Source organism: Podarcis bocagei, assembly GCF_964188305.1.
Source record: "Podarcis bocagei genome assembly, chromosome: 9".
Lineage (NCBI taxonomy): Eukaryota > Metazoa > Chordata > Lepidosauria > Squamata > Lacertidae > Podarcis > Podarcis bocagei.
Genome location: NC_138134.1, coordinates 64,301,240 through 64,329,174, shown reverse-complemented (window position 1 = coordinate 64,329,174; position 27,935 = coordinate 64,301,240). Strand labels below are relative to the sequence as shown.

General features: G+C 45.5%; 1 protein-coding gene across 2 annotated transcripts in view; it reads right to left on the bottom strand.

Annotated features, from left to right (window-relative positions):
- Window positions 1-11,786: 11,786 nt before the first annotated feature.
- The window catches only part of GPRIN3 (GPRIN family member 3), a 49,814-nt gene continuing 33,665 nt past the window's right edge, over window positions 11,787-27,935 (bottom strand). The window contains exons 2-3 of one of the 2 annotated variants that reach the window (XR_014011367.1): window positions 16,164-21,430; window positions 11,787-16,083 (exon numbers count right to left, since the gene is read on the bottom strand). Coding sequence is in view for 1 of the 2 variants with exons in the window: in XM_081207046.1 (XP_081063172.1) it covers window positions 19,001-21,322 (2,322 nt within the window). In the remaining variant the exon portion in view is untranslated. Of the gene's footprint in view, window positions 21,431-27,935 lie in introns of both variants that reach the window. The other variant, XM_081207046.1, reaches the window with a different exon arrangement.

The window sequence follows — 27,935 nt, the reverse complement described above, 5'->3', positions numbered from 1 at the left end:
TACTGTTACGTTCCAAACTGCAAAAGTCCATTGCTTATTATAACGTGGGTTTGTTGCTCCAGAGTGACATAGAGTCCCTTAATCTACTGCAAACCCAAAAATATGCACCTGAATTCATCCTGCAATATAGTGACAGTCTGGAAGCAATCTGTGGGGAGGGTGAGAGGGGTCTGGCATCAATAGCCAAACTCCTATTTGGACCCAGGCCTGCTGCCACCCAAGCAACAGGGGGTAAACATGACGAAAACATGCTCAACTTTTGAAACACTTTGCTTGAGAGACTTGTCTGCTGAGGCAGGGACTTACCTAACCTGAGAGTGCTGGACGAGGCAGAAACGCTGTAATTCATTGTGAAAAACAACCTGACCTCCGAGGTCTCTTTGGCAAACATCTTCCCATCTGGCACGTCCGTTGTTAAAACACCGTAAAGAGAAATATTGGCTTCGAGATGTAGCACAGTGTGGCCCCCTTCAGAAACAGCTGGAGTGCATCAGACCAATGGGCCATGGAGCCTAGCTTTCTGGCGCCTTCTGATATTCCACAAGGTAGTGGAGCCAATGAACATCCATCGCTTGCTGCTCAGGAGACAGCCAAGCTCTTGTTCCTTTCCTTTGCAGAGCAATCCTATGCAAGCTCCTCACTCAGAAGCAAGTCCTGCTTCTTCTGGGCTGGCAGTTTACTCTACAAAGGATTGCAGCCCTTTGTTTTTTTCTGGATAGATGCATGCTCTACTCCAGGCATAGCTAAGCTGTGATATTTCAATACACTGCTCAACTACAACTCCCATGACCCCTTGCCATTGGCCATGCTGTCTTCTCTCTCTGTGTGTGGACATACACAATTTGGAACACCGCCGCATACGTGAAATCAAGTCAAACCGAATTCAGATACAAACTGAGATAAATATCTCCATTCAGCAGAGAAATGTCTTTAGCAGGCAAGAGAGAGCACCCATGTGATATGTCCATGGGAAGACTTCCCCTGTGTTCCTTATTCTGTGTCCTTACATGTACTTTCCAGTGTGGTGTAGTGGTTAAGAGTGGTAGTCTCGTAATCTGGTGAACTGGGTTCGTTTCCCCGCTCCTCCACATGCAGCTGCTGGGTGACCTTGGGCTGGTCACACTTTTTTGAAGTCTCTCAGCCTCACTCACCTCACAGAGTGTTTGTTGTGGGGGAGGAAGGGAAAGGAGAATGTTAGCCGCTTTGAGACTCCTTCGGGTAGTGAGAAAGCGGGATATCAAATCCAAACTCTTCTTTTTCTTCTTCCCAGCGATGTGGTGTGAAGGGAGGGAGCAGGATGGAGGACAGAGACCATGCACATTCCGAGCAATCGCCCCTTGTGGTTATAATGCCCAGTATAACTAGTATGTGGGGACGGAAGGAGGTTGAGATCTTTCCAGCGAGGGAGGGCTGCTTTGATTCATGCTTTCTGCTCACAAGTAAATCCCAACAGTGCATGCAAGCAGCCGCATGGTGTGTGGGTCTTCTGTAAGGAGGGATTTAACAGAGGGAATGCCATGTTGAGTGTGTTAGCTCGGCCCAGCAGAGCAGTGGCATTGCTTCGCTTCCCATTGATTTCAAAGGGGTTTGTGCAGGAGACCTTCCTGCTTGGTTGTGTCTCGTGCATGTAGGGCTGCTGAGTGTCCACCACCCTCAAGATATCCCATCTGTTCTGCAGGGTGCTCAAGGTGGAGTGTGTGGTTCTCCTCCCCCCTCCTCTCTTGTGTGCTGTTGACACATGTGCTTCCCACTTACATGCAGGCCAAAAGCTGTGCCAAAAGGGGTGGGGGCAGAACATGGCAGGAGCAGAACAGGGGAGTCCCTACTAAACACGTCCTGCAATGGAATCCCAGCGCAAGTGGTTCCCACAGGGGAGCTGCAGAAAGAATGTGGTTGGTCAAGGGCATCGTGGACTCAAAAAGGTTGAAAACCACTGGCCCTGTGCCAGAAGCTCGGTCCTGCCCTTACTGGTCCTGGAAGGAGCCTTTAAAAAAGTCCCATATGCTCAGAGACTTTGTGCCTGTTTGTTGGGGGAAATAGGAAGCCCAGAACACTTGTTCTTTAGATGTCCCTTTCATAAAGAGGCACGTAGTAAGACCATTGATCCCCTACTGGTGAGGCTCTCTGACCTCCCGGAAAAGCAAATATTCGACCTTTTCCTGTTAGGCAAAGATCAGAAGACGACCCGGATGGTCGCCAGATTCTGTGTACATTTCTGTAGGCGCAGACCATCTCCCAACTCAAACTAGTTCGTTAAGAAAATCCCCAAACTCGGTTCTTTGGGTGACTCTGGGTCAGCTCCCTGCGGTAGTTTATTGTTGTACATTGTTTTAAAAATTATTGTTGTACATTGTTTTAAAATTTATTGTTGTACATTGTTTTAATTGTTTGTTTTCCTTCTGTGACTGTACCCCCCAAGTGTGTTTTACAAGCTGGTCTCTTACCGTAATAAATTATCTATCTATCACTGTTCCCCCGGTGCCTCCTTCCAAAGCTCAGGAAGCTTCTGCCCAACTTTGGGAGGCTCACATCCATCGCCCTCGCAAGCTGGCACCTCTGGCCCCAACTGTTCCCCCTACGAAAAATTTAACCGCATGCCACTGATGGGAAAGAGTCCCAAAGGGTAGGTGCCACCACACTATGGGTCCTATCCTGACATTGTGTGGAACTGGAACCAGTGCTGTTTTTGCAGAAAAAGATGTGCCGGAACTCAGCACGAACGCCTCCCTTGTTCTCTTAGAATGGCAATGGTGCACACTTGAGAGGTGCTGCAACCGAGTTCCAATGAGTTCCAGCCGAACAAAAAGCCCTGTGCTGAACAGACTCAGTGGAGAGCATTCCTTATATGAAGGCTTCCAATTCAATCCCTGACACCTCCAGGCATGGTTTGGGAAATCCTGTCCTGCAAACTTCAGGAACTTCTGCCAATCAGTGTAGACCAATATTGACCTAAATGGACCAATGGCCTGACTCAGTAGAAGGCTGTTTCTTCTGTTCCTTATATACCTACGGTAAAGGTAAAGGGACCCCTGACCATTAGGTCCAGTCACGGACGACTCTGGGGTTGCAGCACTCATCTCACTTTATTGGCTGAGGGAGCCGGTGTACAGCTTCCGGGTCATGTGGCCAGCATGACTAAGCTGCTTCTGGTGGACCAGAGCAGCACACAGAAATGCTGTTTACTTTCCCGCTGCAGCCGGTACCTATTTATCTACTTGCGCTGCGTGCTTTCGATCTGCTAGGTTGGCAGGACAGGGACTGAGCAACGGGAGCCCACCCCGTCACAGGGATTCGAACCACCGACCTTCCGATCAGCAAGCCCTAGGCTCTGTGGTTTAACCCACAGCACCACCCGCGTCCCCCTTATATACCTACCCAATCCTTTTTTTGCGCCATTGTCTCTTCTTTTCACATCTTCCAAAAGTAACCCGAGGAAGCAGCCCCTCGCACCACTGCATCCAATTGCCTCACCAGTCCAGCATAGCAGGCATGCCTCCCTAATGATCCTTCAGCACATTTCATGCTCAAAATATTACTTGGCACCAGAGACAGCAATCGCTCCTCAGATGAAGCGGCACAAATGTCTCCTTGCAGCTGATGTGATTTGTGGGATGGCCAGTGCTGTGTTGTCATTCGGGCCTCATCCACACTGTGCATTTATTTTTTTTTTTTTATAAAGATTTTTTATTGCGTTTCTTTTCATAGGTTAACAAATTTGTTTACATAGCAACATACAAGAAACATTTTTTTATATATGTATATGAAGAAAAATAAACAAAGAAAAAATATTAAGAAACTTTCCTTAACGTCCTTCAACAGTTCACTTTTGGACCTCCTCACATCCTCTCAGCATTGCATTCATTGTTCTAGCCAGTTCAGCAATTTGTTATCTTGTTTCCCATCTTATTATACCTTTAAATATATTATGTTACCAATTTCAAAAGTTTGTAATTTAATTTTATGACTCTTAATAAACATAATATTTTGTTTCAAATATGTCTCGTTTTTTTCCATCAATGCTTACTTTATCATTTGCTTAAAATAAATTGCAGAAGCATAATGTTTCTTAATCGTGCGCTATCTTAACATTCAAACAACTTATAATGTTTTTGCAAATAGTCCTTAAATTTTTTCCAGTCCTCCTCCATTGTTTCTTCGCTCAGATCTCGGATTCTGCCAGTCATTTCTGCCAACTCCATGTAGTCCATCAACTGCGTCTGCCAGTCCTCCAGTGTGGGTAAATCTGGTGTTTTCCAGAACTTAGCGATGAGAATCCTAGCTGCTGTGGTTGCGTACATAAACAAGGTTCTGTCCTTCTTTGGCACCTTCCGGTCCACCATGCCCAGGAGAAAGGCCTCTGGTTTCTTAGAAAAGGTATATCTAAATACCTTTTTCAGCTCATTATGTATCATTTCCCAAAAGGCCTTTACTTTCGGGCAGGTCCACCAGAGGTGAAAGAATGTCCCTTCTGCCTCCTTGCATTTCCAACACTTATTATCAGAAAGATGATATATTTTAGCCAACTTGACTGGGGTCATGTACCACCGGTAAACCATTTTCATAATGTTCTCTTTCAAGGCACTACATGCCGTGAATTTCATACCGGTGTTCCATAACCTTTCCCAGTCCTCAGACATAATGTTGTGTCCTACATCCTGTGCCCATTTAATCATAGCAGATTTAACTGTCTCATCCTGTGTGTTCCATTTAAGCAGCAAGTCATACATCCTCGAAAGTACCTTAGTCCTTGGTTCTAGTAACTCCGTCTCCAGTTTCGATTTCTCCAACTGGAAACCCACTTTTTTATCCATTTTGAATACCTCTTGAATTTGAGCATAATGTAACCAATCTCGCACCTTACCTTTTAGTTTGTCCTGGCTTTGGAGCTTCCAATTATCTCCAACTCTTTCAATCAATTCCCAATATTTTGGCCAATAGGCCTCCATATTGGGCCTTTTTTTAGAAATCTTAGCTTCCACAGGTGATAACCACCTCGGGGTCTTACTTTCTAATAAATCCTTATACTTCATCCAGACGGCAAAAATTGATTTTCTGACAATATGGTTTTTAAACAGTTTGTGAATCTTCGCCTTGTCATACCACAAATATGCATGCCAACCATACACATTGTCAAACCCTTCCAGATCTAGGACATCGGTGTTTTCCAACAGAAACCAATCCTTCAACCAGCAGAAGGCTGCAGCTTCATAGTACAACCTTAAATCCGGCAGGGCAAACCCCCCTCTATCTTTTGAGTCGGTTAGTATTTTAAATTTTATTCGGGGCTTTTTGCCCTGCCAGACAAACTTAGAGATATCCTTCTGCCATTTTCCAAAGCATTCCATTCTGTCCACGACCTGAAGGGTTTGAAATAAGAATAACATTTTTGGCAAAACACACATCTTTATAGCTGCGATTCGGCCTGACAAGGTAAGTTTCAATCTTGACCATATATCCAAGTCTTTTTTGATTTCCAACCAACATTTTTCATAGTTATCTTTGAAAAGATTTAAATTTTTAGTGGACAAGGATACTCCCAGGTATTTCACTTTTTTAACCACACTTAACTCTGTCTCTTTCTGATACCCCTCTATCTCTGTAGGTGTCAGATTTTTAACCAAAACCTTAGTTTTTTGTTTGTTTAACTTAAATCCCGCCACCCGACCAAACTCCAGGATAAGTTCCAAAACTCTTTTTGTGCTAGATTCTGGCTCCTGTAATGTCAAGACTAAGTCATCTGCGAAAGCTTTCAGTCATCCACACTGTGCATTTAAAGCAGCATCATACCAATCTCAAGACTCATGCCCCCCTCGAATCCTGGAAACTGTAGTTTAAGGGTGCTGAGAGTAGTTAGGGGATTTCGCTTTCCCTCACGGAGCTGTAATCCTTGGAGTGGTTTGACAACCAATCCCTCTTCCCGGGAACTCTGGGAACTGTAGCTGTGTGAGGGAAGTACGGATTGCCTAGCACACTCTCAGAACCCTTAACAAACTATAGCTCCCTTTAGCCCAGAGATGGAAAGAAGAGAAAGTCTGTACCAGAGAAGAATGGCAGACTAAAACGATGGATTATGCCAAAATGGCAAAAAGGTCCGGAAAGATCAGAAATCAGGAAGACCAAAACTTCAATAAGGAGTCGGGGGAATTTATAGTTTACCTTGGAGACCATTGTAAACAGTCAAAATCATTAGCAGGACTGCGATAACACTTGAAATGTAAAAAGAACAATAGATACAATGGAGATTTTAAAATTGGACTACCATAAAAGAAGCAGTAAAGGTAAAGGTAAAGGTAAAGGTAAAGGGACCCCTGACCATTAGGTCCAGTCGTGGCTGACTTTGGGGTTCAATTCAATTCAAAATCCTTTATTAGGCATAGCACACCACACATTAACAAACAAACATCATATACAGACTGTATAAAATACGGGCTCAGCGAACACAATTTATCCCAGACCTATTCTTAACTCCAGGAAATAAGTCGATGTACATAGATAATATAATACAACACAGCAACATCACCTACCATTAAAAACCACTAAGTCTCTTTATCACGGCCCATTCTCTCTTCATGGACAGCATTTAAAAATTCAGCCGCTATTAAAGTAATTTGGTCATCGCTGTCCGCCAGCAGGTCCTGAACAGTTGGTTGTGTAAAAATCTGTCTATGACTTTGGGGTTGCGGCGCTCATCTCGCTTTATTGGCTGAGGGAGCCGGCGTACAGCTTCCGGGTCATGTGGCCAGCATGACTAAGCCGCTTCTGGCGAACCAGAGCAGCACACAGAAACACCGTTTACCTTCCCGCCGGAGCGGTACCCATTTATCTACTTGCACTTTGACGTGCTTTTGAACTGCTAGGTTGGCAGGAGCAGGGACCGAGCAACGGGAGCTCACCGTGTCGCAGGGATTCGAACCGCCGACCTTCTGATCAGCAAGTCCTAAGCTCTGTTGTTTAATCCACAGCGCCACCCATGTCCCTAAAAGAAGCAGTAAAGGTTTAATAATAGAACCCATGGAGGGGTGAAGGGAAGCCCAAAGATTCATGGGAATCTTTTTCTTTTTTTGATTATGATGAGTGCAAATTCTAACTTGTAAAACCAAATACAGTAAAAAAAAACCTAAAACAACAATAAAAAACTACAGCTCCCTGGATTATTTGGGGGAAGCCGTGACTCTTTAAAGTGGTATAAATAAATATAGTGCAGATATGGCCTCCCCCTGGGCCCGCTTCCATCCATTTGCTTCCCACCACCTCCTGAGCCCAATCTCCCAAACCGCCCAGAGGAAGAATGTGTGATGAGTGAAGGATGCTGTGGTATCTCGCCCTTGGTCACTGCATCAGTGCTCAGGGAGGCCAAGTGAGCAGGAAGCGATAGCCAGGAGGAAGGGCAGCAAAGCCGAGAGATGCCAGGTGTGAGCAGTGTGTGTCTCCTGCAGTGGCATACCCAACAATTTTTCTCTGATGCAAAAAGGGATGTCCTATTCCACAACAACAACAGTTTTACTATTTACCGTATTTTTCACTCTATAACACGCACCTGACCATAACACGCACATCGTTTTTAGAGGAGGAAAACAAGGGAAAAAACATTCTGAATGAAACAGTGGATGTATCATTTTTGTGCTTCATGCTGTGGCCACAGACATGTGATCTGGTGGTGAATTTGGGGTGACCCAATGCAAAAATCCTGAGAATCCCTGTGGATCCATGCTTTTTAATCACGTTTTTGCCCCATTGCAGCCCCAGGCAACAGTGGGTGCGTGATTTTTGGGGGGCAGGCTGTAGCCATGGACATGCTATGTGATCTGATGGTGAATTTGGGGTGACCCAATGCAAAGATCCTGAGGATCCATGTGGATCCATGCTTTTTAACCACGTTTTTGCACCATTGCAGCCCCAGGCAACAGTGGGTGCGTGATTTTTGGGGGGCAGGCTGTAGCCATGGACATGCTATGTGCTCTGATGGTGAATTTGGGGTGACCCAATGCAAAGATCCTGAGGATCCATGTGGATCCATGCTTTGTAACCACATTTTAAGTGGGGAGGGAAGGAAAAACACAGAAGGGACAAGGAGCACGAGAGGGGTGTGCAGAGAAGCAGCTGGCTAAGAATGCAGTAGAGGGGTATAACGGGAGGGAGGAAGGGAAGGCAAAAGTTTCCCCCCACCCATGCACCCAAGCCAGCCAGCTCGCGCTCTCGCTCTCTCCCACCTGCATGTTTTCCGGCTGGAGCACGGAGAGGAATTAGAAGGAAGGACGCTCTGCTTTCCCCTCTTCTTGCCTGGAGGGGAGGGGCTTTCCCTGCTCTTTGTTCCATTTGAGCAAACACAGCAACGAAACAGTGGTGGGTGGGCAGTAAGACGCTGAGGCAGAATGCAGGAAAGCAGCCGCTTCCTCTTTTCAGGTTTCCCTTCTCCGAGACGCGCAATCTGATTTTTGCCTCCACTCGCGCCAGTCGGCTCCAGGGACCACACATTCGCTCAATAACACGCACAGACATTTCCCCTTCCTTTTTAGGAGAAAAAATCTGCGTGTTATAGAGAGAAAAATATGGTATACCTTGCCCATCTGCCTGGGGTGGCCCAGGCACTCTGGGCAGTTTCCAACGTATATATAAAAATTTTAAACATAAAAAAACCCACTTCCCTATACAGGGCTGCCTTCAGACGGCTCAGGGGTCAGATAACTCCATACCCTCCAACATTTCTCCGCTAAAGAAAGGGACACCTCAAGGAAAAGCGGGACATTCCAGGATCAAATCTGAAACCGGGACAGCTTCTGTAAATCTGGGACTGTCCCTGGAAAATAGGGACAATTGGGAGGTCTGCAATGATAGAAGCCTTGGCAGCCAGATAATGGAGCAGGGAGGAATTTCCTTTGGGAAAATGGTATGGGGAAAGGGTTAAATACCCCCCCCAGTGCTGCTCCCCTGCATCAACTAGAGGGTTGGACTAGATGACCACTGGGGATCCATCTGAACTCTACAGTTCTACAAGCACATGAAATGTTATTAGACCACAACTACCACCATCCGTGAGCACTGGGCATACTGGCGGAGACTGAGGAGAATGAAAGTCCAACAATATCTGGAGGGTAACGGTTTTCCCGATGCCTGTGCTAGGCATTAATTCAGAAGCCAGTCTTTCCTCACTTGTGTGTTCCAAACAATCTTATAAATTTGGGCCTTCTCCCCCTTCACAAACAAGCAAGTTAATAAAGACATTGTTTATTGTGTTATTTTTTTTATTGTGAAAATCCAGAGATGTAAAACAGCAAAACATGGAATTTCCTAAAGGGAGTCGACCGAATCAATAATGTAACTTCAGTGTATTATACAGAACTGTTTTCCACATGCAAGTTTCTAAAGGCAATATACCAAAATAAATGCTATGATATAGCTTGGAAGGCTAAAACTAGCTCTGTTTTGTACAGTGCTTCACATTTCAGTCCCCAGACGTAGAAAAACAATACAGCCGCAAGAATGCAAGACAGCTTTAGGAGCCTATCAGTCTTCCGATTTTCGGTAGACACATTTGTGGCCATTTTAGAGCGATCTTTTGCAACCGTCTGGAATGTTAAGGTCAAGTCCCTGTGTAAGCCCAACACTGAGTTTGAATGCCACCTGTCCTTTAACCAACTCTTAGGTCTGTGTTGGCACTGGCAATGGCGTAGGAAGGGGTGGGTGGTGGGTGCGGTCTGCCCCAGGTGTCATCACTGAGGGGGGGGGGGTGCCAAAATGGCAAAAATATGTGTTTTTGAAAAAATAACTCCCGCACCCACCGCACTCCCCTTCTTACCGCCACTGCAGGAGCACTCTCCCCTCAAGTGATTTCCAGAAACAAGAAGCATTGATTGCTGCCTCCAGTTTTGCAGGCAGAGCACAGCCTGTATAGCTAATAGCCTTCAACAACCCTCACCTCCATGAATCTGCCTAATCCCGAGGCAAACGTAGGTGAGGCAGGGGGGAATGGGCGTCACACCGTGGGGCCTGCGGTGTGCCTGAGCCACTCGTCTCTCCTGAGGGGGAGGTGGCGGGCGGACTGTCTGCAAGCTCTGTGCTGCTTTTTTGAGCAGCTCGGGGTTTGCATCTGCCCACCACCTCAGCCGCCCTACAGGGGCTGTAGAGAGGCTCAACGCTGTTGAATGGTCTCTTTAAATTTGAAGGTTCATTATTGTTCCACAAGATGTGTGTATTTCTTAACGTGACCTAGTTTTACAGCTGTGAAGCAGTATAGCAGGTGCTGTTAAGTTATATTAATTAAGCTGTTGAGTATAGTATATAAAGAGCAGCACCTAGCTCTCTCAGTACCCTGGTGGTTGGGTCATGCTTATTGATACATATAGTGTAAAAGGAGTTTTTGTTTTTGTTATTAAAACCTAGTTGAAGTTATTTTTGAGTTCCTTGTAATGTGTGTGTGGTCTCCCCAGCACGCTTTCTGCAGTGCAACTAATTTGCAAATAGCCAACAAACGCAGCACGCCTTGCCTTGGCTCGCCTTGCTCCCATGGGCAGCTTGCCCCATCTCTATGGCCTGCTCGCTTCGCCCCTGACTGCAGGGTGTGCACCCTGCCCCGGGCACCTGCGCACCTAGCTACGCCACTGGGCACTGGGGAGCTTCTGATAGTGGAGGCACATTTTCACTTATGGATGTTCCTTCCAGACTGGTTGCCCTTCTTGCCGCCACATGAAGCATCACTGGCAGAATCAACCCCACCTTAAGGGTGTGTTCACATTACTGCCTTAAGAGCACAGCGAAGTTGTGTACCCCCGCTGTGTGTTTCACAGCTCTCCCTCCTCCCCACAGCTGTTCACCTCAGCACAGCTTCAATTCATTGCTGAACACGCCAGGTGGGCTAGAGACAAATTAGGAACTGCTAGAGGACTCCAACTGGTGTGAAGCTGGTTTGAGAAACAACGCATCAAACAATAGTACCGTATTTTTCGCCCTATCGGACGCACTTTTCCCCCTCCCAAAATGAAGGGGATATGTGTGTGCATCCTATGGGGCAAATGCAGGCTTTCGCTGAAGCCTGGAGAGCGAGAGGGATCGGTGCGCACCGACCCCTCTCGCTCTCCAGGCTTCAGGAAGCTATCCGCAAGCCCTGGGAGCCCAGCGGGAGTTCCCGCCGGGCTCCCAAGGCTTGCGGATAGCAGCCTGTTCTGGGGGCAGAGGTCAGGGGAAGCTTGGGCTTCCCCCGTCCCAGCCCCGCGCCTGGGGGGAAAAATATTTTTTCCCCCTTTATCCCCCCCCCCAAAAAACTAGGTGCGCCCTATGGGCCGGTGCGCCCTATAAGGCGAACAATACGGTATTTTGTAATGATGTTCAGGATACATACACGTCTGGGCCAACATTGTGTGAACACAGATTTGACAAAGCGGCTCTCCAATCGCAGTGAAAGGGAATGTGAACACAGCCTAAGAAGAGAGAGGATACTGCTAAAACATGTCCCTGCAGCTCTAACATGCTTTGCAATATTATCAGTTCCTACAGATCATTACAAGCATTATATGCATTTCAGGGTCGCCCCCAACCCAACAAATTGTTTGGCACACTTTATACTCGCACTCCAGTATTTTGCTGATTCTAAGCCAGATCGCTTCTCTCTTCTGGGCCAAACATGGGGATGTATTAGCAGAATGCGATTGTTTGCTTGGGATCACTCTATAAAGGCCTTCGTCCATGACAGTTAAAACAAACACACACAAACACACCAGGCACTTAATGCTGCTTGCATTCCGTCCTATTAGAGCCAAGTCTTTAAAATAAATACTTTATACCATGGGATGTGCTGGTGTTGTGGTCTTTTTTTATTATTTTGAGGGGGGAGGGAGAAGAAAGGGAGAACAGAGGGCACACTATTGCTTGACTGCAAATGCATTTTAGCAGGCCTCTGTGCCCATTGTATTGTATTCGCTAACAGTCCTAATTTCCCCTCAGTTTCCACGATTGTTCCATTTATTTTAAAGCAGTGTACCAGAGCTGTATTCTACAACTTACTCTCTCTGCTCATGTGCACTCAAGTTCCTTGGAAGCCAATTATTCTCAGTTTTCAAAATATCTAGCTAGCTATATATATACATACATACATATATATTTGTATTGGAAACACTATAATTAGAGGCGTTTTTTTCAGCTGGAAGGTGAGGTGGGTTGAATTCTTCAGCTGATAAGCTGCTGCAGAGCGTGAAGACAGATCTCACAGTTTTGTCACGGAGCAGAAAACTTCCATTGTTTTTGAACACATTTAGGACTGACTTCCTCCGCTATTGAAAGGCCAGTAAGAACGTTTGCTGTAAATGAAGAAGGGAGGAAGCTTCATCCCGATTTTTCCTCGTGAGATTCAAGTTCGTTTAAATACAGATATTTGTTTATTCCCTCAGTTCTTCCGACACATTATGAATAGTCCAGTCACAGTTTTGTTTTGAAAAAAATAGTACAGTATCAGCTCAAGAAAATCTTGTCAGAAGAGTTTACCATAAAGAGGGAAAAAAACATTGGAGAAAATGACAGAAGGTTCCTTGACGGACATCACTTTCACAATCCGCGAGGACAATTTAGGGGGGAAACAACGGATTTGAAGGCACGAGAATAAACATCAAGAAACTTTAGATCATCTGAATGTGAGACAGCCACAAACAGGGCAGCAGTACGCTAAGAGCGAAAACACACTTTGGTGCCCAGCTGAGAGACAAACGATGGCAAGAGATCCCAAACATCAATGACTCTTACTGAACAATACCAGTCATGGGGTACTACCGTTCAAATAATAAACCCAACATTCACATTTTGGACGATGATAAGGGAGGCAGGAAAATTGATATTACAGACCTCTTTCACAGGCATATACAAAACAACAACAACATCCCCCAACCCTTCTTGATATGGCACTTCAAATATCAGCTGCAAGTGAATCAAAAGGTGGAATATGAGAGAATAACTCTTTGTTATTTAAGAGTTTGTTCTGGTGACTGACAGCTAGACAGATCAGTCCAGGGCCCTTACTTATTTGCTGACAAACAGTGTACTCAAAATTGGCTGAGGCTGAAACCTGGAAGCAAAAACAGTAACAAGGAAACACAAGGTTGAGGCCAGGTCTTAAGGCATTGCCTAGAGCAGGCATGGCCTAACTTTGCCCTCCAGCTGTTTTGGGTCTACAATTCCCATCATCCCTGACCACTGGTTCTGCTAGCTAGGGATGATGGGAGTTGTAGTCCCAAAACAGCTGCAGACGCAAGTTTGGGAAAGGGGGGCATTTTGATCAGGGGTGGCCAATGTGGGGCCCTTCAGCTGTTGTGGACTTGAATGCTCATCAGCCCCAGGCAGCATGGCCAACAGCTGAGGATTCCAAAAATATCGGGAGGGCATCATGTCGGCTCCCCATTACAGATTGGCCCCCAAGGTCATTCAAGGTCCCTTCCAAATATGATTCTATAGGGACGATCAGGACTGTGCTAAGCTCTATGCTGATCCCATTTGGGGGCTGGGTGGGAGGGAGCTCTGCCTCAAATCTCCCTTTCTCAAAACCAGGGTTTCCCAAACTTGGGTCTCCAGCTGCTGTTGAACTACAAAGGAGTTTCTACTCCCTCAAAATTAGATTGGCAGAATAAAATGTTAGAATATGCAGAGCTAGTAAGATTGACAGAAAGATTCTGAGACCATACAGATCAAATATTTAATAGAGTGTGGCTTGATTACAGAGAATACTTAAAAGAACATTGTAATAATCTAAGTTCTTTGGCAGGCCTCGATTTATTTCTGTGTGAAATAAGAGAAATTTACAAAATTAACACAACCGAATAACCTAGGAGAGATAAAGGTAAGTGTGCACTCATAATGTAAATTAGGAATCACAATGGGAGGATTGGAAGTCATGTTGGAATTCATGACATGTGAATTCATTCTTTTCTTTTGTAATGAGTGTTAATCTTGGATTGCCTTTTGTTGATTGTTGAGTATTGTTTTGTTTATTTGTATTGTATTGTTTTTTTAAAAAAACCAATAAAGCATTAAGAAAAATCAATAAAAAATCAATCAATCAATAAACTACAAATCCCATCATCCCTAGCTAGCAGGACCAGCGGTCAGGGATGATGGTAACTATAGTCCAAAAACAGCTGGAGACCCACATTTGGGAAACCCTGCTCCACAATACCCTATTCCCTTAGCTGCTAATTTTGTTCGCAGCCCTTGCTACAGGCGCCTAATTACAGATGGATATGAGCCCTAAGGAAGCACAATGGGTAAAGTAAAAAACTAGACTGCAAATCTTTCTAAAGAATATGGTGATAATATTTGTGCAAAACACAACGGTGAAAGCTGTTGCTGCTTTTTGTTTTAAATGCAACTGAATTAATTCTTTTAAGAGTGTTCAATGTTTTTCATTTATTTGTTTAAGGACGACATTTCAAGGAAGGATTTGCTGAACTGGCGCTCCTTACAGTAAGTTATCTCCTAACATTATTATGTGTGTTGCATGCCCACCAGAACAGCCTGTTTTGCCGCCAGGGAAACAATGAAGCAAGGGTCAGAAAGATGTACATCTAAGTACATTCTAAAAAACACCAGTGCCGACAGCTTCAAGCCAATACGTAAAACAGAGCTTTTGAACATTTCCCCCCCTTACAAAAACAAAACAGAAGGAAAAATGGTTTTGCACAATACATGGCAATAAAGGAACTAACTGATTTCATGCTTTTTAAAAGCAACAACTGTGGAATACATTTCAGACAAAGTTAAGCATTTGGAGGGGTATTTCAAAAAAGTTCGATGCAGGCCTTGTTTGCATGTCACAGTAAACCATGGTTTGTGCTTTACTGTGAATGGGTACATTGCTCGTACTTGGCTCCTCCCTTTAGTGTGAATGAAAACAGACTATGAAGGCTTGTTGTGATTTGTGAATGTGAACCACACCCTGCATTTGCTTATCTCAAGAAGCCAAACTTCAGGTTTCCTGAGGTCCTGCTTAGGGAAGAACAAAGCGAGAGGTATTTACTTTTTTCACGGTAAGCCATAAGCTACAGACTGCTACCCTGTCACCCTCCAGATGTTGTGGACTCCAAATCCCAACGTCCCCATCCCGTGGTCAGGGATGATAGGAGCTGTAGTCCAACATCTGGAGGATTCCACTATAAACCATGGTTTGCTGCGACATGTACCAGACCACTTGCTTAATTTCCTGTTGAAATTAGTGAGATATACAAGTGCTTAATCTTGCCAGGATTGTGGTCTATTGTCTTCGTTGTGATTTCTCTCTTGGCTGCATCCCACGAAGGATTGGCTGGTGTAGTCTTAAAGATAGCTATTAGGCAATGGGAACAACCTACCAGCGAAGTCATGAAATCCTAGCAGGTTTGGATTTATGCCAGCTTAGTCTTTCTGAATTTTTCTGGGACTCAGCTAATTCAAATCCAAGGATTTAGGTTTAATCAGTTTGTGGACTTGGTTCTTAGGAAACTTTTAAAAGTGAGCCTCTGTTTTACTGCATTCCACATGAATTTCCGTTATCCCAGTATGGCATTGTGGTTTTATTTTTTAGTTTCTCTGATGGGGAAAAATGCAAGTATTTTCTTTTTGAAGGCAGACAGCACCACATACTCAAACTGTGCTAGTTATTGGGTCTGTTTTCTGACTATGAACAAAAGACAGAGGGGCAGGCATGGGAGATTGGAATTGGGTGGTCAGTACTGGAATATGTTGATGTCAAAACTGACATCTTAAGTAAACTCTAGTGTGAAGGCAAATCTTCGAATGGGACAGTGGAACTACATGTCATAAGGAACCAAGGGTTGCTGCCAAAACGAGCAATAAAACACCCCTTACAGCTAGATGTCATAATGTCATGCATGTCTGGAATCTCAACAGCCAGTTACGGAAAGACGGAAAATGCACAAAACAGTGGCATCAGAAATAGGCCACATGTTTTACTGCACAATGTGGAGGGGGAAGGGGAATATTTAACATAGGGGTTCCACTTTTGGAAGCAGACTACTTTTATTTTGTGCAACTGGTGGTTCCACACTGAAATTTATCTGTAATAAACATGTATATGACTGCAAAATTTGAATTTCTCTCCTGGAATCCATCCTACTCGGCTTGAGCAGATTCTGTTGGGAGGCTTAAGCCTTTTACCCATCCAACCTCAAGCAAGGGAACATATATACCACAGACCTTTCCACTTTCAGCTGGCTAGGCTTGTGGCTTTTGCTTTTTTGACACGGAAAGCCCGGCGAAGGTTGGGCAATTATCCGGATGCTGTGATTTCCCTTCCCCCAGATTTTCTTTCTTAATCTAGCCCCCAGATCTATAAAGCACCAGTTACACAACTGTAGTGACAAAATCAATTAACAATCTACTAAGCTCTTCTGGCTGAGTGGTCACCGCCAATTTGCGGAGCAGGGAATAATTTGGAATTGATTTTTTTTTCTTCTTTTTTAATAGTTAAGTTCAGTAAGAGTGCAAAGGTTCTCAGAACTGGGAAACCTATATGGGATGAAATCTTGTTTAAGCCTTACTGAGTGAAACTGATGGAACGAATGGTACCTTAACAGCATGGGAAGCCTCTAAAGTGCATATCCTTCCTGTGGTGCCCTGAGGTCATTCAGGAGGGGCTAGCAATGAAGATTCCCCCCACAATGTTATCATTCACGCTGAAGCCACTTCAGAGGCTCTTCCCACCTGCTCTGAAATGAAGGGGCACTCACATTTGCCTCTGAGCTAGAAATTATAACAATTATATACCACCTTTATCCTCAAGGTGGTGTATGTGGTTGTCCTCTTCATTTCATCCTCACAGCAGTCCTGTGAGGTAGGTTAGGCTAAGAGATGGTGAGTGACCCAAGGTCACCCAGTGAGCTTCATGGATGAGTGGGGATTTGAACCCTGCTCTCCCAGATCCTGGTCTAACACCCTAACCATTACACCACACTGGTTCTCCATGTTAACAAGACAGAGTAAAGAACTAGCAGGTATTTCACCCTCCCAAACAAGTTTCTTGGGGATATTCTGTAGGGAAACACAATGTTTGAGAAACCTATGACAACACTGTCCTGTTGGTTGCTCATATTCAAGACCAAGAGGCATGGCTTCTGCCTAACATGGCAGCGAGCAGACGGTCCTGGCACCATGAATTGCACCATAAATCTCTAGCTGAAAGGAAAAGAATCTAGGGGCTGTGATAAGAATGCTGCAGAGATTCTGGGAGTTGGAAAGGAGTATTAAATATTCAGAACAATTGAAAACTGCCCACCTTTTCCTAGGCTGAGGGGGAAATAGTGAAGATCTGTGACATGGTTTACTAGTGAGACGGAATGGTTTCTAGGAAACTGTCGCCTGTTCTGAGACATCGAAGCAAGGGGTGGAGAGATAAGACCTCTGAGAAACTTTGAGGTTCAGTTCTGCACCAAGTCACAATGGAAGAAAACAACAGTTGGGAAGTGAAAGAAACATCATATATGGACAGAAGGAATCTCTATGGACCTAACAGTTTTCACACACAGGGCAGAATAAAGATAATAGTTTGAGTTCCTCACTTGAAGCTTTATAAATTTGTATCTTATAAAATCACGAATGGAGATCATTAATTATGTAGTTGTTGATTATTATAATAACTGAAATGTAACTGACATAAATTAAGATCATGGAACGCAGTGATATAAGATCAGAAATGCACCCAAACCACCATACGGGGAGCCACTTTAACTAAAATGTATTAATTGGAAGTTGATTGGCATTTTGATAATTGTACCATTTGGGAATTAATTGTTATTGTTATAATTTGGCTACTTTGGGGGGTATAGTGGAAAACTAATTTTAAAAAATTATATATAAAAAAATAGTTTTAACAAGGCTGCACAATAATCTTTCATGCCCTCTCTACATTGCTGCTGAAAATCCAAACCATTTCTTTACTTCTGTGTTACATGGAAGTATCACCTCTAAGATAAAACATTGCAAAATACAAAATTGCAACCAGGGGGGTGGGGGGGGGGAAGGACAGAAAGAGGAGACCCATTAAGGAGCAAATAACAGTCAAGATCTCACACTTAACTGAAATTCTGGCACCCACTGAAATTTCTTGGGTATTTCTGAAGTCCTTTATACTCCAGTTTGAAGGACCTTTATTGCGTCTGGGATGCCAGAGGTTTCCAGAGCCTTCAAGAAGAACGCCACCAGCAGGCCTTTTGGCACGCTGTAACCATATATGTACAGATTAACCTTGTCCAACTGGCTTACCCTCCAGATGTTTTGGACCACAACTCCAATCAGCACAGCTGGGGCTGATGGAAGATGTAGTACAAAACATCTGGATGGCCCCAGGTTGGCAAAGGCTAGCATGTGATTGGTACAGGACCCCTAAGGGCTCTTTAGCATGTGAGGCAAAGGGGGAGGATCGTCTTTGGGGTGCCTCCTTTTGGCAGGCGTACTTGGAATACCACCCTAATTGCAAGGGGATATCCTCTTACCACCGCCTCAAAGAGAGTCTATCATTTTAAGAAAGCCAGCTCCTTTGACTCTCTCAGCACCAACGCAACCTGATCCAGGTACTTGGGAATATTTGCTACATTAACACACAGTTGAAGTTTTCGTTATCGACATTGTTAAGACCTAGTTGTACGTGAAAGGCGTTTGCAAAGGGTTTGATGCCTCCCTTCTCTTCCGTCCGCAAAAAGCTGCCACACCGTTGGTGCAGTAAATTGGCAATCTCACATTGTGCTTCGTTTTTAAGTGCTTATGTTGTCGTTTGGCAACAGACCGGAGTGGCTTCTAAGTAAACATAAAAGCTGCACGTGTCGTTTGCAGAGAACAAGACAGCTCAGATGTGATGACTTACTGGGCATACAATACACAGCCATTACTCTGCCCCCCCCTCCCACCCACCCCCAATCATTATATCAGAATCTCAAGCATCAAAGCTGAGCTCCTGGGCTTATTTTCTACAGATTTCTGTGCACACACAGAAACAAATGGCTACAAACGGACGCTCGTTGCCTTCCCGACTCTTTCAATCCAACACAGAGGAAGCAGCAGGGCGAACGCAGCAATTGGGGCGCCTGATATTCTGCATCATGGACTGGAAAACACTGTGCTGCCTCCCTTTAAGTTTTCTATTTGAAGACGTATCCGAAGAAACAGATTTCCGGGTCTGGCTGTTTTGGGCCTTAATCAGTTTTTCGTGTTCTCTAATCTGCCTCTGCAAGTGATTCTGGATGGCGACCCCCAACGACTCGGGGTCAAGGGAGGCCCCGTAAACCTCCCAAGTCATGCCCTGCTCGTCCCACACGACATCCCGGACGCGCTTAGACTGCTTCAGGTGCCCTTTGCCCTCCGCAGCAGGTTTTCCTTCCTTCTTCTTCTCGCCCAGCTTTGGCAAGGGCAAAGCGGGAGAGGCTGAAAGATTGCCCTTCTCTCCCTTCTTAGTTCTGTTGCTTTTGGTTCCTAGGCCAGGGCCAGAATTTCTACTCAACCCAGCTTCCAGATTCTGAATGCCAAATCCTCCTGCCTCTTTTTCTGGAAGCTTATCCTGCTCAATTTTTGCTGTGGCTGGGGCACACACAGTCGGGGGTGCAGTAGCCACTGCTGGAGTGTTAATCGTCCCCTGTTCCTTCGGACTGAGAGGGACGGATTTCCCTCCCCCCTTTGGTTTGACGTCCACGAGGAGGCTGGCCGGAACCGTCTCAAGACTCCTAACCGTCTCAGTGCGTAGCTGCTCTCTGCAACCGATATTGGGAGTGCCACCAGTGGTGCGGAGAGCCTTGTCTTGTTCAGATATGCTGCAGGAGGCTGGAGGCGTCTGTTGGCTTTCTGCAACAGAGGAGGGTCCAAGGTGCTGAGGTTTGCTATTGGTTCCTGGCAGAGCAGAAGGTGGAGGTAGCTTGGTTTCGCTGCGCGCGGGGTGCGGGGAAGCGCTGCCATTGACAGTAATCTGGTCAATCGGTGCTGTCTTCAGCATAACTGAAGCGTCCGGCAACTGCTGGGAAGCATCGCTGCGATGGCTGGCTGCATTTGCTGTTTGTGCTTCTGGCACCTTGGACGACGTTTCTTGCAAACCGCCAGGGCAGGGATACGTCGCGTCGCCTGACAAAGTCGAGTGGGCTGTATCATGAGTGCCTGCTGTGCCCTCTTGAAGTTTGACAGCCTGAACTGCCAACCCCTCGTCTACTGCAGCTGCTGCCTGGATATGGGCTTCAGTCACGGTGGCAGCAGACACAGCTGTCTGGACAAGCGCCGCAAAGTCGTCGACGATTTCCGATTGCTCCTTCCCGCCGGCTCCTGTGTAAATAATGTGCAACTGCTCTTGCTTCTGTGTTGCCTGGGGAGGCATGTTTTCCCGTAAGAATGCAGCAAAGATGCTTGGGCTGGTGGACGCTGATCTGCTTTCCATGCTGGCTACGGCCTGCACCCCAGCATCGTGATGGGTCTTGCTTGCCACCTCCCCACCTGCAACCTCCCCACTCTCAGGTTGCACCATCATGGTCCCTGTGTCCTTGAACTCGGAGGGCTCAGGCCCTACCTTCTCTGCAGCCTTGTCACCGCATGAAGGCTGTGGTGTGCTCCCAAGGCTGGGTTTGGGGACCATCTCTGGTGCAGTTCTTGAGCCAGACTCGGAGCCTGCCTCCTTTGAGCCCTTTGGCTCTGCATCCAAGCAACCGTGGGCCTTCAGCGCAAGATCAGAAACAGGCTCCAGTTCCTTTGCTGAGTCTGGCACATGCGTCACTTCGGGACCAATCCTTTCACCCACAATTTCCTTTGTGGTTGGAGCAGCTTGCTGGGCATCTGAAGGAGGAGAAGACCCGCCATGAGCTCTGCTCTCTGTGACTCTGCCACTGCCACCTCCAGGCAGAGAGCTTGGCTTATCTGCTGCACTGCAGAGTTGCCCTCCAGCACCACTTGGCACAATTTCATTGGCCTCCTGGGTAGCAGGTGCCTTGACTGCAGCATGTTCTTTTGCTGGGTCCTGGCCTTGAGTTCCAGCATCACTACTGCTTTCCCGCTCAGAGTTATTCCCCGGCTCCAGAACTGCTAGGCAGCCTTCTTTGGATGGGCTGGAGGACCCAGGAGAAAACATTCTTGGTTTCCCAGTGTCATACCCACAGTGCCGTTCGCCGGTTGCAGCATCAGCTTCCACCCCGCAGTTCCCTTCAAGCAGGCGATCTCCAGTGGGTTGCACCTTGGCAGTGAAAGGAAATCCATTACTGTTGCTCTCTATGCTCGCTTGCTTGTACTGGTGTTTAGAGGACTGCAACCTTTTCAGGTCGTTTTCCTCCTCGGAAGCGGTGACCAGTGGACGCTTGGCAGACCTCAGAGGATCTGGTACAGTCCCCATGGGAACGCAATGCGTTGCAAGGCTCCCGTCAGCTTCGCCCAGCTTCTGGCTGAGAAGGGCCTAGGCGGAGAGAGGTGCGGCCACAAGCGACTCTTCCTCGCAGCTGGTCTGTTAAAGAGAGACAGAAATATTTACAAATTCAGATATAAAGCAATGAAAATATCCAGTGTAGGCTCTGTACCCAAGCAGGTTCAAGATGGGGGCAGTGGAGGCTGGACCATTAAGCCAAGCAGGGCACTGTGCCACCCACTCACCCTGCCTGCCTTCCCACAGGGGGTCCCACTGTCTGCTAGGTTCCTTTTCTTCAAGGGAGGAGGATGGCGGCAAAGATAGAAATAGTTGGCTCTGCTGGCTGCCACTGAACGAGGGGTATTCCTCCAGATGATAATAACAACAACAACAACAACAACAACAACAACAACAACAACAACAACAATAATAACAATAATAATAATATTGTATTTATATCCCGCCCTCCCCAGCCGAAGCCGGGCTCAGAGCAGCTAACAGCAATAAAAGTAACACAGCATTCTAAAGTCAATATTCTAAAATCAGTTCAAAATCAAATGGCAACCACTGGGCCAGAGTTTTACGAGGATTGCCGAAGGAGGGGGTCAGACTGTGCCTTGGATGTTTTGGAGTACAACTCCCATAAGTCTAGTCAGCACAGAGAGTGCCAAGGTTGCAAAGTCTGGCTTGAATTTTTACACAGAGATTCACGTGAGCAAACTCAGGTGCCCTTTTCTATTTACTACCTGGAAGAGCCATTCCTGGGGGCCGGGCGCAGGGCTTTACATAAATAAGCAGTGGGTGCTTAACTTTCCCCCTACTTCAAATTAATTACCCCCCCGGTTGCTTTTCCCTCCATGAAGTTCTTCATACATGTTTGCAAGGGTAAACACGTGTGGAAACCCTGCAAGGAGACAAAGCAGCTTGGAGGGTGGGAAGACTGGAAGCACAAATGCAGAAATGGATGGAGAGAAAAGGATAAAGCACACCCTCCCCCTTGCTGCTTCTCCACACAAAACTGTCCCCTTGCGAAGTTGATTTTGGAGGGGGCGAGGGGAGGGGACAGGGAATGTGTCCATTGGGCTTTCGTTTCACACAATGACACATAACATGCAGATGGGCTATCATCAGGTGCTTCCTCCTTTCCATGCTGAGAAAAGATTGAAAGCAACTTTAAGCAGGACATCCGCTTTATGTGGAAATTATCTCAGTCCGGAGGGAAATACAGGATAGGCTCCAAAGAGCTACCACCTGGCTTTGGCGTACTCAAAAGCCTGGCATGCCCAGTGGACTGCTTGTATTTTGATCAGGAGACCCCATGGCCAATCACCACCTGCTTTCGAAAGGCCCCTCAGTCTTGAAAGCAGTTTGCCACACAGCTTGGGAGTTCCAGAAAAAGAAGCCCAAATCTCCACTGGGCTGAACAAGCCTTTAGAGCCTATCCATAATGTACAATCTGGTTCTCAGGCAGTGACATTGACCACATTTGCAGGAGAGCTTGCCCAACATTTTCCCTGTAGGGTTTTTACTAGGTAATAACGCCTCTGGGAAGAGATTCTTGGCATTGTGATATTAACACACCTCACATTCAGGTTTGGAGGGTTTAGCCTATTGTGTAATCTGCTGTCAGCAATCCAGCAGCTCTGCTAAGATTGATTTTGATAAAACGCACAGAGAACAAGAGCCATATTATGCCAGTACAGAAAGGAGCCAGGAGGAGGTTGGACATCCAAGCCAATAAAGCATATCCCACTAACATGCAGGGCTATGTTTTAAGATCCTTTAAAACACACCTAGTTAGAATGCCTACATCAAATACAACTGCAAGAGCTTGAATTAAACCAATTTGCTTCTTGGTTATCGCTGAATATTGCTTCCTTTTGCTGAAGTTCCCAACAATTACAAGATCTTTCTAAGTACGTAAAATTGCTTCACATCTCTTCCCCCTGTAACTTTCCAACTGTGGGAAGGCTTCTAAGGCTGCCCTGGTTGCCCTGATGGACTCAAGGGCATCCTGATCAAATTTGCAGATGACACCAAACTGGGAGGGGTGGCAAACACCCCAGAGGACAGGATCACACTTCAAAACGACCTTGACAGATTAGAGAACTGGGCAAAAACAAACAAGATGAATTTTAACAGGGAGAAATGTAAAGTATTGCACTTGGGCAAAAAAAATGAGAGGCACAAATACAAGATGGGTGACATCTGGCTTGAGAGCAGTACATGTGAAAAGGATCTAGGAGTCTTGGTTGACCACAAACTTGACATGAGCCAACAGTGTGACGCGGCAGCTAAAAAAGCCAATGCAATTCTAGGCTGCATCAATAGGAGTATAGCATCTAGATCAAGGGAAGTAATAGTGCCACTGTATTCTGCTCTGGTCAGACCTCACCTGGAGTACTGTGTCCAGTTCTGGGCACCACAATTCAAGAAGGACACTGACAAACTGGAACGTGTCCAGAGAAGGGCAACCAAAATGGTCAAAGGCCTGGAAACGATGCCTTATGAGGAACAGTTAAGGGAGCTGGGCATGTTTAGCCTGGAGAAGAGGAGGTTAAGGGGTGATATGATAGCCATGTTCAAATATATAAAAGGATGTCACATAGAGGAAGGAGAAAGGTTGTTTTCTGCTGCTCCAGAGAAGCGGACACGGAGCAATGGATCCAAACTACAAGAAAGAAGATTCCACCTAAACATTAGGAAGAACTTCCTGACAGTAAGAGCTGTTCGACAGTGGAATTTGCTGCCAAGGAGTGTGGTGGAGTCTCCTACTTTGGAGGTCTTTAAGCAGAGGCTTGACAACCATATGTCAGGAGTGCTCTGATGGTGTTTCCTGCTTGGCAGGGGGTTGGACTCGATGGCCCTTGTGGTCTCTTCCAACTCTATGATTCTATGATTCTATGATTCTATGGTTAAGGGTGGAGTTCATTGCACCCCAGAAAAACAAATGCCTGAACATTCACTCCCTCCTCCCAGAAGTAATGAATCGCCCCAGGCTCTGGAACAGGCTTTCCCAAACTTAGGTCTCTAGCTGCTTTGGGGGTACAAGTCCCATCTTTCCTGACCACTGGTCCTGATGATGGGAGTTGTAGTCCAACAATAGCTGGACACCCAAGTTTGGGAAAGTCTGCTCCAGAACAAGGCTGAGGGATGCCACATGAATGCTCTTTCATGCTAAATTGTTTGCCTTCAGCAGTGTGTCCAAACTTTTTTCAAAGACGGCCAGATTTGATAAAGTGAAGGGCTGTGAAGGCCAACCAAAGGGCCACCCAATTGTTGACCTTTTTTCAGGATTGACGTTGTTGAGCTTTTTTATGATTTTACCATTTTACCCCAAAGTTGTTGAGCTTTTTATAAGGGTTTTGTTGCCACATGGGCCAGATTTAACCAACCGGTGGGCCACATTAGGCAAACTGTTGGACTCCAACTCCCATCAGCCTCAGCCAATGCCCAGGAATGATGGGAGTTGTGGGTCTACAGCATCTGCAGAGCTGTAGGAAACCTGCTACAGTTAATTCCAGTGTCTCAGTGCTAGATGGGCTTGGTCAATGTTAATTTTCCTCTGTTGGCTAAGCATAATGATTTATTTCCTTTAAAAAACAAAACAAAACCATAGTGCTGAATGCAGCCATGTGTTCGGATCTTCAAAGAGGATACTGCAAAAAGCAGAACAGGGAAGGAGCAGCCTGATGGGCAAAATTACACCATGTCACAAAGGGGCATAAAGAAGGAGAGAGAAAAATACAATGAAGTACAAGCACCTACTCTCAGAAGAATTGCAAGCTGAAAATTTGCAGTGTTTATAGCCCAAGTCAATAACCAGAGGTTTGGGTTTTTTAGAAAGACGGTCAAAGACTGCTTTTCCAAATAGCTGAATTAAAGTGCAAGTGTTACAGCCAAGGCTTCATACAAATCCAAGCCCATTCTCATAACTCTTCATGTACTGACCTCTTCATTCAAAAGAACGGCTAGACAAGGCCATCTGTCAGCAAACAAATGGACAGTTTCTCATACATGGGCTCCAAAAAGAGGAAACCCTTTGTTGAAGCAACTTCCCTTGCAGTCTCCGACAATTTCACTTTTCTTCTGGTGGCTAGGCATAAACACTTCAGGGTTGTGGAAAAGAAGTGCTGTGATGATTTAGTTCCCAAATCTCAGCTGGACTAAAACATATAAAAGCCTGGGGTTTAAAATCTGAACTGCAAGTGCCATAGAAGCAGTTATATAAAGCTATTTCACATTGAAGCAATGTATTAAAAACCTCCCCACGTTACCACCAACATCCACACGGACTTGTTTCATGGAGAAAGTAAGAAGAATTTTATACATGGTGAAATATACTCAGAGTCCTGTAGTGATTTCATGCTCTTTATTGCAGCTTGTAAAACAGTGATTTTTTGCCCCCCAAACCTCAGGCTTTTATATACATTATTTACACAATGAGTCCCATCTGATTGGCTGATTCTGCTTCCCTCCTGGAGCCTGATTGGTCTTTTCCTGCAGGCCAATCAGTTCTTGCATTCTACGATCCTACTTGCCTACTGTTCTAGGATCCAAGCTTAGTACATAACACATGGTAAGCTGCTTGTGAGTTCCAAAAGCAGACCAGGCCAGGTAGAAGAAGAAAAAGAGTTTGGATTTGATATCCCGTCTTTCACTCCCCTTCAGGAGTCTCAAAGCGGCTAACATTCTCCTTTCCCTTCCTCCCCCACAACAAACACTGTGAGGTGAGTGGGGCTGAGATACTTCAAAGAAGTGTGACTGGCCCAAGGTCACCCAGCAGCTGCATGTGGAGGAGCGGAGACGCAAACCCGGTTCCCCAGATTACGAGACCACCACTCTTAACCACTACACCACACTGGCTCTATAGCCCTGACTCCTTCAATACTCACACACTAATATATGCATACTAAGAGTAAATAATGCTACAGGAATCGTATGGACTGTGAAAAGGCTGACTGGGGGGGGGGGACACCCTTTAGCAACTAAATCACAGAATCATAGAATTGTGGAGTTGGAAGGGACCCCAAGAGTCATTTTGTCCAAGCCCCTGCAATGCAGCAATCTCAATGCAAGCATCCATGACAGATGGCCATCCAAACTCTGCTTCAAAACCTCCAAGGAAGGAGAGTCTTCAACCTCCTGAGGGAGACCCTTCCACTGTCTAACAGCTCTTACTGTCAGAAAGTTCTTCCTGATGTTTAGTCGGAATCTCCTTTCTTGTAACTTGAGTCCTACTCTCCAGAGCAGGAGAAAACAAGTTTGCTCCATCTTCCATGTGACAGCCCTTTAGATATTTGAAGATGGCTATCATATCTCCTCTCGGTCTCACCTTATCCAAGCTATTCTGTGAAGACAATACAGCGGTGCCTTGGAAGTTGAATGGAACCCATTCCAGATTCCATGTCCGTTTGAAGCTGTGTCGGACGTTTGGGTTCCAAAGAACGTTCGCAAACCAGAGCACTCACTTCTGGGTTTGCGGCGTTCGGGAGCCAAAACGTTTGACTCGAAAGGCGTTCGGGATCCATGGTACGACTGTACTGACTTAGATAGACCAAAGACAGCTTTTTGTGTTCCTGGACTTCAAAACCTTCTGAGGTAGCCTGTTCAACTGTTGAACCGCTTGTGCCCTAAAGTTTAGTGAAAAATCCTCTTCCTTGTAATTTGAGCAGTCTTGGTTCAGGCCATACCCTTTGGTGAAACAGAAAACAAGGCCCTATCTGTGCCACACATTCAGAGAACTACTCTACCACCTTCAACGAAAGAATCCAAGGAACTGTGGTTTGTTAAGGGTGCTAACTGCTCAGAGTTGTATGAGATCCCAGTTCCTCTGAGAGTTACAATTCACAAAGTGGTTTAAAAATAATCCCCTCTTCTCAGAGAACTCTGGAAATTGTAGCTCTGTGAGGGGGGGGGGTGTCTCCTAATGACTCTCAGCAACCTTAACCAACTGCAGCTCCCAGAATGCTTTTGAGGATGCCACAGTTGTTTAAACTGGTATGATATTGCTTAAAATGTATAGTGCAAGTGGGGCTAAAGAGATAGCTAACAGAGGGAGTCTGGGGTTATAAATTTCAGTGGCAAGTCAGAGGAAGCAGAAATAAGTTATAAGGAATATCTATCTATCTATCTATCTATCTATCTATCTATCTATCTATCATCTATCTATCATCTATCTATCTATCTATCTATCTATCTATCATCTATCTATCTATATCTATCTCTATCTATCTATCTATATCTATCTATCTCTATCTATCTATCTATCATCTATCTATCATCTATCTATCTTTCTTTCTATCTATCTATCTATCTATCTATCTATCTATCTATCTATCATCTATCTATCTATCTATCTATCTATCTATCTATCATCTATCATCTATCATATCTCTCTCTCTCTCTCTCTCTCTCTCTCTCTCTCTCTCTCTCTCTATCATCTATCTATCTATCAGAATGAGAGAGATCCTGTGATGAGGAACTCCTGGTAAGAACTATTTTGGAGTAAGGAACTATTCTGGGTCCTTGAGTGTTTTATATGAAACAGGAATCCTTGTATCTTTCTAAGCTCCTCTTCCTCTTTTCTCCTTTTTTAAAAATG